General features: G+C 37.6%; 1 protein-coding gene across 3 annotated transcripts in view; it reads right to left on the bottom strand.

Moving 5' to 3' along the window:
• Positions 1–1,862: 1,862 nt before the first annotated feature.
• The window catches only part of arid4b (AT-rich interaction domain 4B), a 141,580-nt gene continuing 125,315 nt past the window's right edge, over positions 1,863–18,127 (bottom strand). Inside the window, exons 16-24 of one of the 3 annotated variants that reach the window (XM_056232641.1) lie at positions 16,057–16,274; positions 11,995–12,177; positions 9,433–9,517; positions 8,630–8,834; positions 6,963–8,141; positions 4,914–5,024; positions 3,392–3,544; positions 3,152–3,298; positions 1,863–2,328 (exon numbers count right to left, since the gene is read on the bottom strand). In XM_056232641.1, the coding sequence (XP_056088616.1) occupies positions 2,186–2,328; positions 3,152–3,298; positions 3,392–3,544; positions 4,914–5,024; positions 6,963–8,141; positions 8,630–8,834; positions 9,433–9,517; positions 11,995–12,177; positions 16,057–16,274 (2,424 nt within the window). In that variant the 3' untranslated portion in view covers positions 1,863–2,185. The remainder of the gene's footprint in view (positions 2,329–3,151; positions 3,299–3,391; positions 3,545–4,913; positions 5,025–6,962; positions 8,142–8,629; positions 8,835–9,432; positions 9,518–11,994; positions 12,178–16,056; positions 16,275–18,127) is intronic. The other 2 variants (XM_056232643.1, XM_056232644.1) reach the window with 2 other exon arrangements.

Here is an 18,127-nt window from a genome sequence, read left to right as displayed (position 1 = left end):
CAGCTTTTAAGTTGAATTACTGCAATAAATGAACTTTTGCACCATATTCAAATTTTTCGAGTTTCACCTGTATGGCATTGCAAAAGGAGGTGGGAAATGGAGAAAAGGAAGACACAAACACACAAAGGCGACGCACAGGACAGATCGGCATCTGTCATTGCACATGATTCCAGATGAATCTGCCATTGCACTTCTGAATACTGCCACATTAACCATTAAAACCCCACCCACAGGGTCTGGGTCGATCTCAGTAGTAAAATACATTTAGAATCCTGGCTGCCAGAAAAAGTCTTCAATTCTCAAATTGTCAACAATCATAATACATTTCACCTCCAGAGATACTGAACGCAAATTCTCCATCGCGAGCGCGCGGCTCGATAGCCCTTAGCCCGACTCACTCGGCTCTGTCGACGGGACACACACACTGAACGCATGAGGAGGATCGAGCGGGGGACGGGGAGATGAAGGGATGATCCATGGAGCTTTAATGAGCATTTCTGAGATCATAAAAAAAAAAAAACATTGGACAAATTGGGGGTTTAACATTCATAAGGTGTCGTCTGAACAGACAAGCAAAACGAGTCGCATTTCACCCTAAAACCATATAAAAAAGTATATACATATATATATAACAGTATGTATATATAAATCCATATAAAGACTTTTTTCCAATTGGGAAATTGATTGATATGTAATTATTTATTATCATTTTCAATGCTGATACTGTAATACATTAGTTTTAATGATAAAAACCCTACTAAAAATAGGTTTCATGATGCAAGATTTCTTTTTATTGTGAAATGTTTCATTGTTATATACTGTATATAAAACATCTCTCAATGGACTTTTTTAGAACAATTTTTTTACCCAACTGTTAAATTAATTTATATATAATTATTTATTAAATATACAATTCTCATTATTATCAGATGTCATTACTGCAATACATTTTTAACATTATATATCTAATTGAAAAACTACTAAAAATAGGTTTCAACATATTATATATATATATAAATCAAAATATCTTCTAGCATCATTTTGCTAGATTTAGTTTACTTATATACAGTATACAATTCTCATTACATACTGTAATACAGTATTTTGATTATATATTTAATACATAATTATATATAAAACACTAAAAATATTGCATAATGAAACCTTTTTATAGGGCCATTAAGATTTTTTTCATTGTAAAATTATTAATAGAGAATTATTTAAATAAATAATTATTTCTATTCTCAATGATGATTCTCATTAATGTAATATAGTGAATTACATATTTGATACATATTTAAAAAAAATCACTTGCCTAATGAAACCTTTATTTAGGACCATTAAGTTTTTCTTTCACTGAAATTATAATTAATTTAATTAATTGTCAATGGAGATTCTCAGTACTGTAATACAGTTATTATATATACACACACACACATATATATATATAAATAAATATGTATAAAAATTAAAACCGGGGTTTAAAATTTAAAATTATAAAATTTCCAACCGGGGAAAAAATGCAGTACTTTACTTATTTATGGCTTTATTTTCTTTGAGCAATATATATATATATACACACACACACACACACACACACACACACACATTCGCCCCCCTTTTGGTTTTAGGGTGAAATATGACCTGGACTGATTTGATGCTCTTGCCATGTTCTGATTAAAAATAAACGAGACATTCTCTTTCCAGTGAGCGAGTGAGAATCTCACAGCTGAACTCTTCTGGAGGCGTGATGAAACACACATCGACCCAGCGCTGGCCGTTTCCCAGCATCCCTCACGCGTGACCAGCGTAACGGCGTCAGTGACTCTGCTCGTCTCAAACGCCTCGGACGATTCACTGTGGGTGAAACTGAACGTGCTGGAATTCAGATTCAGGATCAAATATTCATGGACATAGTGGAGATGGTTTGTAAAACAAACAAACAGAAATAGTCTTATCGTCAAACTCGACCCAACTTTCAGGAAAAAGTGCACTTGAGTGCAATTAGCTTGCCAAGGAAACAGTTGTCGATATAAAATAGTGCTTGTTGCTGTATCTGGTGGCTATTGTTTCATCATACTTGTGCCCCGTTTGTCAGTGTGTGTCCGTCCACTAGTGCAGGGGTCAGAGGTCGAGCCGGGTGCTGGTTAAGTGCTCTGTGCTGCTCGACGCCGTGTCATTCCTGTCACCTGCACTCCACAGACACCCCCGAGGTTTGAGACGCGCCGGAGACCGTCGGCTCGGCTAGCGTTAGCATGACAGCTGCCGTCAGAGAGCTGGAGGACGGGGAGGATGAGGACGAGGAGGAAGAGGCCACTGCTGCGCCTGCTGGGACACAAGAGTTCATGGGTTAGTTCATGACACACGAGGGAATCAGATGACTTTCTAAACGAGTGAACTAGCCTCAAAAACGGCTAACTTTGGACTGGCAAAAAGCGTGATAGCAGGAAACAGGGTTCGTACAGATACTGTAAAATGACATTTTCAAGCACTACTTTTTTTGTTTTTTTTTCCAAGGACTGCAATCAGAGAACTCATTTTATCAAAGAATATATATATATATAAAAAAATATATATATATTGTGTAAAAAAAACAACCTGAACTTAAAAATCTTAAGTTGTTATAAATATGTTGAAGTACTTAAATGACTAAAACTGTATTTTTGCAGTTACTCTTGTTTTTGTAATTCATACTGATCTCAAATAAAAACTTGAATCACTATTTTTTTTATTTAAACTAAAAAATAGAAATACAAAATAAAATAAAATGAACACAAGCTCATAGCAACATTACTAAAACCTAAACTATTTAAAATATTTTCAGATGAAATAAAATAATTTATTATAATAATTATAAAAAGATTATATGAAAAACTTGTTTCATATATTATTTTATTATATGTTATATTATTATTATTTTACATATATAACATAAAAAAGTTGCCTTGGCAACTAACTAAAAATCATTTTAAGTTCATGTTCTGAAATTACTAAAACTAACACTGAAATAAAAAATAAAGCACATAACAAAATGACTATTTATAAATTAATTATGATATAAAATAAACAGCTAAGCAATCATTTGAATAAATACTATAAAAGTATACACATAATCCTAGAATAACGGGTTCCCCCAAACTCCAGCACTCACTCTCTCTCTCCTTCTTCTTCATGCGCTTGCGTCTCCGGTCGATGGAGGCCACCTCAGACTTCAGCGAGAGGTAGTGATTCCTGATGTCCTGCAGTTTTTCCTGAAGGAAAGCGATCCGCTCTAGACTGCTCATCTTCTCCAGGTCCGCTGGATCAACAGGGGCGAAAGGGAACCGACGTCAGACATTGGTTTCTCATCATCAGACGGGTTAAGAAGACTATGAGGAATCCTGGCACTTACACATCTGGAAGGTCCACCTGGTCCTGGCGTGATGTTCCCGGCTGTGGGAATGCTCCGGCTCTCCGTGTTTCTGGTACCGGTGGGCTGAGGGGGGGGTCCGGCTCGAGCTCTTGCTCTCGCTGATACACTGGTCCTCGCTGTCACTGCTGTGGGCTGCACACACACACACACACTCCGCGTTACTGGACTGGCCTCGCATGCATTCATCAGTTTATACTTGCATTCATAATGCCATTAAACTAAAAAAAAATTATGCTTGAGTTTGATTTAAAATAATCAATAATCAAGTCTGTGTGAAAGCAGTGACCCTAATTACTAATAATTTAGTAATTAGAATGAATTTTTACATTTTAAATAAAGTTAATAATTTTAAAATAAAAACAGTAAAAATTAAACAAAACTTTAAAAATAAATTATATTTTATTTGTCGTTTTATTTTATTTTTTGTTACATTATTGAAATACTACGGTAAGTTAAAACCTTAACCGGACCTTCTACCAGTGCAAATAAATACATTTAATGATTTTCATTAAAATAAATATTTTTTTTAATAAAAAGACAATTTAAACTAAAAAATTTTAAAATATTATTTGTTGTTAAATTATAGAAATATCAACTTTAAGGTGGTACTTCAAGTCAATAGTAAATGTAGGTCAATCTCAAAAGTCTTCAGTTTTCAGTCAACCAGACCTTCTATCAAAGCAGTGAACGTGAAGAAAAACAACAACAACAAAAAAAACCCTGCAGAAATATATTACTATTGTATAAAAAATCTTCAAAATAACAATAACAATAAAATTATTATTATATTACAATAATCTAACCAAGAAAAAATGTGTTTAGAATTCATTTGAGGTTAAGGGACAGTGTGAAAGACTCTTTATTAGCACTTTATTTCGATGGTTCATTCATTCTGTTCATCTTCATGTCAACTAACTCTCATTAGACTGCTTAATATCGGCTAACTCTTCATTGTGATGCTCCCCAACAGATATTCTACTGATTATAAGTAACTTTGCAACTACATGTCGACTTATTCTCCTAACCCGAACACTAATGGTCTACTGATGCTCTAATGAGAGTTAGTTGACATGTAGTTGCAGTCACTCATAGTTAGCAGGATGATAAAGTCCACTGTGATTATTGAAATTAAGTGTTTGAGTTTGGTTCTTTTAAAGAGGACTTGGGTGTAAAAAACAAACAAATGTATTGGCAGAAGAGTGTTAGCAAACCATAACTTAATTTGGAGACAGAGTAATCTCTTAAAGTGAGTTACTGAAGTCACCGAACTCCTCGAGCTTTTCATTACCAGACGATGCCACAGCGTCTCACTGACAAACACACTCGAGGAAGGAGAAGCAGAGACACTCGAGCACGTACACAACCCTGCAGGAGTAAAGGACTGACACAGGAAAGCTAAAGCTGGAGCTCTTGGATTAGCTTAGCATTGCTCCGCTGACCTCTCTAAAACACACGAGCTCCGCTGACCTCTCTAAAACACACGCTTGATGATTTCTCTAACCTGGTTTGCGGTTCTTCTTGGGATGTAAGCTCAGGTTTTTATGACTCCGCTTGTGTTTCTTTGACGCTCCACCGCCTTGAGACTCTTTGTGCCGCTTCTGACTGGACGAGGCTGTGAGACGGGAGAGAAACATTTAGAAATGCATTTCTTGGAATGATTTTGTACTTATTTTTTAATGTGCACTTAGCCTGGTTAAAACCAGACCATTCTCAGTTGTAACAGAGTTATGGTCTGGCAAAGCGTCATAGACAAATCATTTCCAGAGGGGCGTCGCCAACGGACGTCGCGAATAGACCTAAACCCAATCAGAGCGATGAAGGAGATGACGTATGCAGAGCGGCGGAGACACATCTCCGAGTGTTGTTCTTTGCTCGGTTTTTAACAAAAAGGAAACGTTCAAAACGCTTAAAACAGACGCGATAGCTGATTGGAACGAGTGATGTTCGACGGCGGCATCCATCTTTGTAATGTAGGCTACAAAATCTGCTTCAAAATCCCAGCGCTGTCGTCATCGTGTAAAGCCCGTCCCGACGTTTCTGATTGGTGCCGTGATTTAGGCGGATTGGAAATGGGCTTGAATGAGCTCTTCGCCAGACTAACTTTCAGAGCAAATCTAAATTTGCCGGAAGTTGTCTGGGTTTTCCCAGGCTAATGTGCACTAACAACTAGTCAACATTTAAATAATATTCACAGCATATTAACACAGAACAGGGTTCGCGTTTGGGCAGTGGAATGAGGAAAAAAAACTATTTTATAAAAAAGTTATTTTTCTTTACACAGCATTCATGTGTGAGACGCAAAATACAAAACCGTGTCCTGTGTGAACATCTGCTAACTTTGCTCCAAAACCGAGTGATCTTCCTCTCTTTCTAACCAGTTTGGCGCAAAGCATTAATGCAGGGTTTGACGAATTAATCACATTTTAAAAAATATCTTTTTAAACCATATTGAAGTATTGGTAACACTTTTCAATAATGTCCCATTAGTTAAAGCCTTAACTAACATTATCAAACAATAAGCAATAATTTGCTACTGATCTGTTAACATTAATTCATAACAAAACAAATGTTCATGTTAGTTTATGTTAGCTAAGGTCAATTAAGGAATAATAACAGATGCAACATTTGCTTGGTAAATATTGTATTTAATTGTATCGTATTAATATTGAAATTAACATTTAATTAGACAAATAAATAAATAAAAGTGTTTTTCATTGATAACAAATATAGTTAACTAATGTTAACAAAAGGAACCTATTGTACCTTAACTGTTACTGAAGTATTTTAGAAGTAATGTAATAGGAAATAGTTTTATAATGTAAGATAAAATCAAATAAAAAATAATAATCTGTTTATAGGCACTACAGTTCAAAGGTTTGGGGTCGAAACATTAAGATTTTTTAAATGTTAAATGTTCAACGTGGCTGTTTTATCATATATCAATCTGCTTTTAATATTATGATATATTAACATTAATATTATTACATTTTAAAACGGCTGTTTCTATGTGAATATACAGTAAAGTGTAATTTATTCCTGTGATCAAAGCTGAATTTTCAGCATCATTACTCCAGTCTTCAGTGTCACATGATCCTTCAGAAATCACTCTAATATGAGGATCTGATGCTCAAGAAACATTTATGATTATTATCAATGTTGAAAACGGCTTCATTTTATTTTTGTGGAAACTGTGAGATTTTATTTTATAGCATTTATTTGAAATATAAATCTTTTGTAACATTATAAATGTCTTTACTGTCACTTTTAATCAATTTAACGCATCCTTGCTTAGTAAAAGTATGAATTTCTTTCTAAAAACAATCGTACTGACCTCAGACTTTTGAATGGCAGTGTAGTTATTCTTCATGTATATTAATATTCATAGGGGCTACACTCTTAATTTGCTGTCTTTGTTTAATGACAGAATGAAGCGGCGCGAGAAAGAGACCGAATAGAGAGACTGACGGACAGAGCGGGTCTGAATTGAATGCATCCTTGCTGAATAAAAGCATGAACTTCTATCGATCATGGTTATGGTTTCTCCACGCACCTTTGGCTTTCTGCTCGCTCTCCTGCTGGCTGCTGTTGCTGAGCGTTAGACTGCAGTTGCTGTTACTGTTGCAGGACAGGTTTCCGTCGAAGGCCTTGGAAGGGGATCCCGCCTCCTCTTCCCGATGGATCTCCGGGATCTCTCCTCCTAAACTCTCCACCTCCACCGTGCTGCTGTCGGACTCGCTGCGTCCCCCGGCCCGCTCCTCCATCAGGGGTCCCTCGGGTAAAGAGGCGTGTTGAGGACTGGCGGGCAGCGAAGGCGCGCGGATCTCGGGCAGAACCTCAGCGGGACCTTCGGCTCTGGCCGGAGACTCGGGAGTCGTCGGAGGCGTGTTGAGGACCGAGTTGGTGCCACTGCTGGGATTCTCCTGCAGCTTCTCCTCTGCGATCTCTTCTTCGTCGTTGTCCCGGGCCGGTTCGGCGCTCGGCTCGTCTGAAACGGTTCCTGCAGGAGGAGGAGGAGGAGAGTTCGCCGCCTCCGTGTCCGAGTCTGAAAACAGATCTTTTAAAATCTTCTTGGGCCATTGAACTTGGATGCTGGACCAAACGTCCTTCTGGCCTTTGGTACGAGAGCTGGGCGACCTGTCATCGATCCCTGTGGATATTTTGGCTCTTTTCTCTGGGATTTCCCAGAATCCTGAACACCCGCTTTTATTCTTCTCCTTGACGCCGTTGTATTTCTTCGAAGGCGAGCTCTTGGTTTTCGGGTGCCCTTTTGGTATTTCCTTGGGTTGAAGCTCAGTCGCTTCGTCTTCAGAACTGCTTTCGCCTCGATCCTCCAACGGACCTCGTTCTTCCAACTTTTTCGGCGAACTACTTGGTAGCCAATCGCTGCCTCTACTGGTTCTAGTTTTGCCTTTCGCCGGGCTTTTCAAGCTGCGTTCGCCTAGAACTTCTGCTTTTTTTCTTCTTCCGCCGGATCCTTCCACGTCCACCTCAAACTGGCTCTTCCTCTTGCCCGATTCTGGGCTTTCCTGGACGGTGGGTTCCTCGTCGACAACTGTGGGAGCTTTGAAGCCTTCAGACGGGCTTCCGGTTTCCCAGTGCTGTGGTGTAAGCGAGCGCTCTGGAGGACCTCCTTTCCGAAGACTCACTCGTCCTCCTGGATGATCCTCTTCGTCATGATCAGCGTCATCATCATCTTCTCGTTCACTGTCATCTGTGGAGCTTTCCGAGCCTATGGGAAACAGAGGTCATAGAGGGCCATACTCGAAAAACACTTTCCGAAACATATCAGAATCCTGAAGGAGTGCATTTGGCACAGAAATATAATAATAATATAATACTCCATCATAAGTCCAACTAGTTTTTTGAAACTTTGGCCATGTTTAGCATGAGAATCCATAAGTCAGAATGCATGAAATAGCATTAGACATCCCCTTTACAGGTGAAGTGTGCAAGTTGCACAAAATGGAATTGCAAGAACAATGACTTTTTCCAAAGATGTTTTCCAAACGCTCCATTACTATTCCTTCCGCCATTGTCTGTACACACAGATGTCAGGCTGCTAAATCAAACAGATCAATGTTTTTGAAGTCACACAAAATCACTGTGTCACCCGTCAGGACCAATGGTTCACTTACAGTGAGTTTTTAGGATAGAAAAATTGCACACTTTACTTTAAAAAAAATGTAAGACTCATAATTACTGTGAATGTAAAGGTACCTGGGAGGCCGTTGAGAATAGATGTGATCTCGATGGGCTTGACGGGCGTCTGCTGGTTTAGTTCATCACCACAATCCTCCATCTTCGAGAAGACATCACTGCCAGAATTCGGATTCGACAACCGATTGATGCGATTTCTAGGTAAAGGAAAGTCCTCTCTGTCCGTCAGTCTCTCTATTCGGTCTCTTTCTCGCTCTGCTTTATTCTGTCATTAAACAAAGAGAGCAAATTAAGATTGTAGCCACTATAAATATGAATATACATGAGGAACACATCCTGCTAATTCTGAGGTCAGTACCATTTTTTTTTAAAGAATGAAATTCATACTTTTATTCAGCAAGGATGCTATAAATTGTATTAAAAGTGACAGTAAAGACATTTATAATGTTACAAAAGATTCTATTTCAAAATAAATGCTGTTCTAATAATCACGGTTTCCACAAAAATATGATGCAACACAACTGTGTTTAACATTGATAATAATCATAAATGCTTCTTGAGCAGCAAATCATCATATTAGAGTGATTTCTGAAGGATCATGTGACACTGAAGACTGGAGTAATGATGCTGTAAATTCAGATTTGATCACAGGAATAAAGGACATTTTACTATATATTCACTAGTCTTAGGAAACACACACACACACATATATATATTACAATAGAAAACAGTTATTATGAATTGTAATATTTCACAATATTACTGTATTTTTTTATTATATTTAGCGACCCACAACGGTAGTGTGTTCAACTCGCATGACTTGATTTCATAAGAAAAAAAGCAGAAAATCTTCTTGACTGTACCTTTATTTTTTTGCGGTGCTTTATTTTAGGGACGTTCTTATTGGCTGGTCTGACAATCTTATCGGCTTTGACCCACTCGTCATACCTGTTAAGAGAAACAGTTGGTCAACATTTACTAATACGCCACCAAAACTGATAAATCTCTGCGTCTTGTTGCAATAAGGAAGTGCAATGTCCAAATAATGAGAAATTACATTGTACAAGACACACAATTCCAACATATAAAGTCACTATTAAGAGAATAAACACACTGTATACATAAAAGATTAGCTGCATTTACATGGACCCCAATAATGCGTTTGCAATCGGACTAGTAGCACAGTCTGAAAAAAGAAAAAAAGAAAAAGAAAATCACATGTAGCGACGTCAAACAAAATGAATTGAAATTTAATTCGGATAGTATGTGGTGGTTTAAGCCGTTTCTAATCCGATGGAGAGGACATGTAAACACTTGATCAGATTGAAAACCGAACCTGGAAAGTTTCAATCCGATTAAAAAAAAAGAAAAAAAAGTGTCCATGTAAATGGGCATGATGTTCAGAAGGTCCTGCTCTGTTTTTGTCAGCAGCAAGAAATTAGCTTCAAGTCTCAGTGCTTGTAAACATCAGAAATATCCACACAACACAAATAAACCTGACACAAATCTGAGAAGTAGAACTTGATAATTGATCTCTGTCCTAGTCTCAAGGGTTATTCATACCAACAACAATTTGCAAAGGCAAAACACCCAGAAATCCTTCACTTTCAATGAGAGCTCGAAGGAAAAACCTCCAGAACTGAGCAAAGATGGCAACATGCAACACCAGTTTCATATGGCGGCTGAAGAACTGCCAATGAGATGATGGGAACGCTAACGGGTCGCTCTCCGAGTTCATGTGATCCGCCTCCTGATACGGGTCACTGCAGTCCAGTAAATGACACCGTACTTTCACACTCCATTAGTCTCTGACCAACCTCTCAGGCACTGAAAAGAAGCCAAAAAGTCTGTAAAGTGCCAAAATCAACCAACGTTCTTCCTCTGCCTCAAAGAGTTTTTGTAACCAGATCCAAGATGCGTTTTGGTCGATCGAATCACAAGTAGACGAGGGAGACACATTCACGTTTACACCATCCGCCCCTTTTCTCCACTTTCAACCACTTCTGTCCTGATTTCTTCCAGGGGAGGGTCTATGGGAGGGTAAATGTATGGGTTTCTTCAGATCTTTACACATGAACCCGACCGGAGAAAACAGAAAAACATACGGAGAACATCAGCTTTGGTTTCTGCACTGACAGCCGCAAGTTCATCTTCAAACCAAACTTCATAGTGTTTACGCATTAGGTCAGTAGTCAGAGATCAGGCGTCTGTTGTGTCTGTTTGAACACATTCGATCACATGAGCGTTTACACTACGAAAGCAATCCGGTCGAATGTGTTTCCAACTACCTCTGGAAATGGTAGAAAATGGACCAGCTCAAAACGTTTTAGACCCCGTTTACACCTGTATTTAGCGTCGTCCACTTGCGATCCGATCGACCAAAGCGCATCTTAATAACAGGTGTAAACAGGGCCTCAGACACACACACACACACACACACACACACACACACACAAACAACAGATCGCACACAGTCCAACTGATGCATGTTGCACACAAAACTAGAAAGCACGGTGTGCACAAAGTACCAGCTTCACATTACAAGCACTAATTGCTAAGACTGCCAAAGTTTCCCAGATTAGTGCATCAAATCTTTCAAAGTTTTGAGGCACTGATTAGTAAAATAGAAGCAGAACTGCATCAATTACAGCAGTGAAATAACCTTTGCATGGGCAGAAATCTGGATCACACATTTCCTACTAATTTGCATCCACTGCATTGTGATTTAAACAAATTCCCACATGTCAAAAAAAAAAAGCTCGTCACTTGACGTGTCCGTCAAACTGCAATAGAGCGTTGCCGTGATAATGTATTTTTGTAGGCCAACCCGTACGTTCGCCTCACCCTGGTTCCCTCGACAAAAGCACAACAGATTTTTTCCACTGGGTTTTGGATTATAAGCACTGTGACCAACAAAAGTTACACATTTTGTTCATCATGATAATCTTCACAAATGAAGTCTAAATACAATCTGCAAAAATAAAAAGCTATGAACGAACTTCACCACAGTCGCACGACTTCAACCTCACCACCATTAAGCTTCGCCAACTCCTTCAGTCCTTCCTTAAAAAAACATTTCCCCTGAAAGTTTGAGTTTAAAAAACACAAGCAGTGCAGCCTTTTAATGCCACTGACGACATATGTAGTCCCACACAGACACTTGATGTAGAATAAATCATGAAAACACCAACAGAGCTTGTGTTCACCACAGACCTTATTCCAGGCTTTTAACCCTTTCAAAAACCCATCGACTGACTTCAGGCCGATGGAACCGCAAGCACTAAAATGCTCGTTTCCAGGTTTTGGCCAACAGAAACTCCACATGCACCAGCCTTTCTAACTCCAGGACTATAATCTGCTTGGGGCTACCAATTTTTTGGCAAATGCAAACAAATGAGGCATGAGTTCCCAGGGTCCTGCCTTACCTGACGTTCCAGCCACAGTAGTGCACCAGGTAGAGCACCTCTCCCCCCTCCAGGTCTGACTCTTTGACAGTGGCTTCGTACGTCTTCAGATTTCGGCCTCGCCCATACCTCACCTGCACCTTCATCCCAGGAGGGTAACACTCAAACTCCTCCCCTTCCTCCCACTCCTGACTGCTGACATCCCTGCAAGAAAGACAATTCAGTACTTCCCGTTTCCTGGCCCTAGGCTTTTCCCACAACCGCCCTCCCCAAAAAACCCACCCTGAAATCTGGCTTTCTCAGCCTAATGCTTCTGAAATCTAAACTTTCCTCATCTTTCCCTGTCGGATAAGTCTAACACTCCTCCTGAACATCGGAGGAAGACATTATGGGGTCATCAGCCGGCTGTCTGAACCTCAACCTGGAATATATAAAGAAGCTGGTCTAAAACTGCCTGATTCGTTTTAAACACCCGAACATGAATCTTCTGTCATCATTTACTCACCCTCATGAAACCTGTGTTTCTTCTTCCATTTGAAGAATCTCAAGCTGCTCTCTCCATATAATGAAAGCATTGGCTGTCAAGCACCAAAAAGGACTGAAATAAATAAACATGCCCAATCCAAGTATTCTGAAGCCATACTATTTTGTCATACTCTCTGCAGTCCAACTTGGATGATTTATGATATACGCGGAAAACTTGGAATATCAAATACATCTATAATATCTGGATAAAGACAACTCTCCGTCTGCATTGCCATTCATCTCAAAAGCTGTTGGTCTGCTGGAAATGCACAACCAGCATCTTTGCTCATGGGTACTGGACACTGACATCTTTTTAACCTGAACTGTGAGCGTCATGTGACAAATGACTCTACAGCTCTAGGAAAAGGACATCACTGATTGGACGGCTAACGGCACTTAAAGAAGACAGTCTCAACCCCTTCACTGCTGACTATCATGAGCTATAATGTCAAAGACAGCAGATAGAGAAAATAAAGTTCTATAAAAAATAATAATATAATTTATAATAATAATAATATAATACTATATATATACACATAAAAAAAGAAAAAAGATAAAAAAAGAAAAAAAGTTATAAATTTCATATATATAATATACATTTATTTATATCCTTATAGAAAAATATATTTAATAAAATGTATATTTATCATAACAGTATATATATATATATATATATATATATAAAATGTACATAATTCACTTACATAAAACTATTATTTTTTTATTCATTATTCATTATTTTAATTCTTTTTTGTCCATTCTAAGTTCTATAAAATAATATAATTTATAATATACAGTATATAAATTTGATAAAAATTGGATTCTAGTGAAACTTCTACAGTAATTTTTATACATGTTACATAATTTATATCTTTATTTAGATTGTTTCATATTATATATATATATAAATGTACATGTTTGACTAGAATAAAACAATTCATTATTTTCATAATTTTTTATCATGTTTTATTCTGTATAATATATGAATAATGTACAGTATATATTCAATAAATGTAACAAATATGATAAAAAAATAAATCACTGAGTGAATACTAGTGAATCTATGACAATTCTTACATTATATATATATATATAAATATGTAAAAAATAATACATATTTAAGTAAAACATCTACAATAATAATATAACAAAAAAATATTAAAGTGATTTGTACTTACAAAAAGTGATTTTCCCAGAATACACAACCATGTTTAAATGGCAGTGAATGGAGTGAAAGATGCATGGTGTGGTAATGCCATCTACTAACCACCAATGCTAATCAACAAAAACCTGAAAAGAATTGCTACTTTTATGGAAATTTGAATATTGTTTTTAAATCTTTTTTGGAGCTTGACAGCCTGTGGTCATTATATGAACATTCTGCTAAACGTCTCCTTTAGTGTTTCACTGAACAAATACAGTCATACAGGTTTAGACCAACATGAGGGCGAGTAAGGATTTTTCTAACTAGAAGATATTTCAAATGTGACTTTGAACTTGAGTTCAAGATGTGTGTGTGTGTGTGTGTGACAAGGAAAGGGTCAAAGTGCAGCAAGAGGGGCACAGCGAAGCTCAGCAAAGGGGCAAATCACAATCACGTTAGAGAGCAGAGAGGAAGCCACGTTAGACAGTTATAGCACACTGAACTCTACCACTGAAATCACTTCACAAAGTTCAACCGAGAAACAACCCTGGTTAGTTAGCAGCAGACAACCTTCAACTAGTGATGCAACAACTGAGCTGGTACTAGGCAGGACCCTGGTTCCACATAGTTATTGATTCAATACAGAAAATGAAGGGGAAAAGCATCATTGGAAAACCAACACTGCAGGATGACCGTTGAAACGGCAGCAAAAAAGCATCTATAAAAAAACAGCTAAATAATCAGATCACTGCTACATGAAGGAGATTAGTTAGGCAGTTTAATCTCAAAAACGCATGTGCATCCAAATGCTTCAAATTAGAGACAATGCAACCAGATTTAGTTCAGGGACTGACGTGTAGAGGTGGGAATCGTTTGAAATGTAACAATTCTGATTCCATTTTTAGTTCCGTTCATTAATGATGACATTTAGAATTTTGAGTTCAACATGACTAAACAGTGAGCAGTTCCTTAGACTAAATCAATCCCATTGCTTATGAGATCAAGAACCAATTATTATAAAGTCATGAAAATAAAGCTTTTTAGCGGAACAGAACGGCTTCTCGATTCCCAACCCTACCCAGGCACAAGGCTCGACATGATCTCAGCATCAGGGTCTGTTCTCATCCACACAACAACACAGCAGAACACTAAAGGCATGATATGAGAGAGCGGGAAGCGTCGGGAAACACTTGGGAAGCAGTGGAAGAGCTGAACTAGTCAGTCCATCGCTCAACTGAGCTTCAAAGTCACACCTGAATAGTTCAAGACAACACTTAACACCCAAAACTCACAGATCCGAAGAGATCATTTTCCCACAAAAACGGTGCCGGAATAACTCAAACTTGACTTCTGCTGACTCATAATCAGCTACAGGTTTTACTCAGCAAGGATGCATTTAATTTTTCCAAAAGTGACTGTAAAAAGGTACTATAATGTTACAAAAATTTCGGTTTCAAATAAATTCTGTTCTTTTAAACTTTCTATTCATTACAGAATCCTGAACAAAATGTATCCACAAAAATATGAAGCAGCACAACTGTTTTCAACATTGACAATAATCAGAAATGATGCTTGAGCATCAAATCATGAGATCATAATGATTTCTGAAGGATCATGTGACACTGAAGACTGGAGTAATGATGCTGAATATTCAGCTTTCCTCACAGGAATAAATGACATTTTACTATATATTCACATAGAAACCAGTTATTTGAAATTCTAATAATATTGCACAATTTTTAACTATTTTTGAAAGCCAAACTTTTGAAAGATGGCGTATGATGACATAATTGACTATGTAACCTGCTCACAAACACACAATACATTGTGGTATTTTACTTATTTTAAAGATATTGAACTTTAGCTTTATTCCATCACCAGCTGGCGGTGATATAACAGTCAAGAATTAATAAAATATCTAACAAATGAAATTCACAGCAATTCACGCATTGATCATTTAAATATTCTTATTTCCAACAGACGGGAAAAATAAAAAGTGCAGCGAAAATTAGAACGGAGGCCTTTTTTGCTGGAGACGTGTGGGATGGTTCAAGATAAGATGGAAAAAGGGTGTGTGTGAGTGAGAGAGAGAGAGAAAGCAAGCTAAAAAGGCACACGCTTCGGCCAACATGCAGTTTCAATAAGCGGGCGAGTGACATGAGACTCAACCAGAGAGAAACTACAGCAACATCCACCATCAAAATCAGTCAAATGTTTCCACAAAACACCATTATAAGTGCTTTCATGATCTCACTTTTTGACCGTTTCTCCCAAATTCGTCTATCATGCATCATTCTCGAAGCACATCTCGTTTTTGTCTCCGTTTCTCTCTCTCTCTCTCTCTTTTCCATGAGATTCTCCTTTAGAGATCCACAGAGCCATGCACTGAAGCTCAGAGATGAAGATACACCTACCCTGACAGATCTTTGCTGTCGGGTTCCTCACACGGCTCCTCCTTCACGCTCTCGGTGACGTTACTCTCCGCTGTCGGTCCGCACTCTTTGGCCTCTTCGTTTATATCATTCTCCTCTTCATCAGCGTGGTTATCATCATCATCATCATCCTCCTCCTCATTCACGCTGCTGATATCCGCTTTATCTTCACCTGGTGCCGTGGTTTCGGTCTTCTCCTCCTGAGGAGAAACAACACGTCACCCTCACCGTTATAATCTTGCAATTAATATGATTTGACCCTAATTAAACTATGATTTAGCTACATTTGTAAATGCATTAGTGTTTTCGTTTCAGCAGCTTGTGCTGGGGGGGGGGGGGGGGGGAAAAGCATGACTTATAAATAAACATGAGGTCAGACGATCCTGCTGAGAGACAAAATACACAGCTGTTTGTCTAATGTCTTTCAAAGTCAATACTAGTTTACTGTACAGTATGTACTGTACACTGCCTATCAGCAGCTAGTGAAAGTATTAAATCACACTATAAAGTTCCTAAAAACATGGTGGCAATATGTTTTAGATAATTATCAAATAAACATGTTATAAAAAAACAGGAGTATTGATCAGCACAAAAAGGGAGACATCATCAAAACTGATCATTAAATTTTCACACGATCAATAAAAACAAATCATTTTTACACATGCTTCCACAGCTACAGATTAGTGTACAATTATCATTAAAAAATATATATATATATATTAAATTCACATTTTTACACTACTGGTCAAAAGTTGGGAATAATTGCAAAAAAAAAAAAAAAATCTGTATTATGAATCTTTACGGCCAGGTAGTTTGTTATACATACGGACTAAAAAGTTTGCGCGGAGATAACCTTTTTGTCAAAATTATTTAACGCCTGCACCTTGGAACCTGTTTCGATGTTTGCGTTCTCGAGCCACCAGGCACTGTTGTCATGCAAATGAGCGGGTCGGAGCGCATTAAGGGTTTTCTGTTGGAACGGTGTCGTGTTAGCGGCTCCTAAGTTAATAACTAATGATCTTTGCAACGGAAAAATTAATCAAAACTTTAGCTGGACAATAACTTTATTCTAGAGCTGCTGTAAAGCCAAAACAATATTTTACTTTAATTTCCTATTATCACTGTAAAGCTGCTTTGAAACAATCTATATTGTTAAAAGCACTATATAAATGAAGGTGACTTGACTTGACTATGGTAGTATGAGTGTGGGTAGTGTTAGTATGGGTAGTATGAGTAGTGTTAGTATGAGTAGTATAAGTGTGGGTAGTATTAGTATGGTAGTATGAGTAGTATTAGTATGGGTAGTATGAGTGTGGGTAGTATGAGTAGTATGAGTGTGGGTAGTATGAGTAGTATTAGTATGGGTAGTATGAGTGTGAGTAGTATGAGTGTGGGTAGTATGAGTAGTATGAGTGTGGGTAGTATGAGTAGTATTAGTATGGGTAGTGGTAGTATGAGTAGTATTAGTATGGGTAGTGGTAGTATGAGTAGTATTAGTATGAGTAGTATGAGTGTGGGTAGTATGAGTAGTATAAGTGTGGGTAGTATTAGTATGGTTGTATGAGTAGTATTAGTATGAGTGTGGGTAGTATGAGTAATATGAGTAGTATTAGTATGAGTAGTATGAGTGTGGGTAGTATGAGTAGTATTAGTATGAGTAGTATTAGTATGGGTAGTGTGAGTAATATGAGTAGTATTAGTATGGGTAGCATGAGTAGTATTAGTATGAGTAGTATTAGTATGAGTAATATGAGTAGTATTAGTATGAGTAGTATTAGTATGGGTAGCATGAGTAATATGAATAGTATTAGTATGGGTAGTATTAGTATGAGTAGTATTAGTATGGGTAGCATGAGTAATTTAAGTAGTATTAGTATGAGTAGTATTAGTATGGGTAGTATGAGTAGTATTAGTATGGGTAGTATGAGTAGTATTAGTATGAGTAGTATTAGTATGAGTAGTATTAGTATGAGTAGTACGAGTATTATGAGTAGTATTAGTATGAGTAGTATTATTGTGGGTAGTATGAGTAGTATTAGTATGAGTAGTATTA

Source organism: Rhinichthys klamathensis, unplaced genomic scaffold (assembly GCF_029890125.1).
Source record: "Rhinichthys klamathensis goyatoka isolate OS25496 unplaced genomic scaffold, OSU_Roscu_1.1 h1tg000352l_1, whole genome shotgun sequence".
Taxonomy (NCBI): Eukaryota; Metazoa; Chordata; class Actinopteri; order Cypriniformes; family Leuciscidae; genus Rhinichthys; species Rhinichthys klamathensis.
This window is presented reverse-complemented; position numbering and strand designations above follow the sequence as displayed.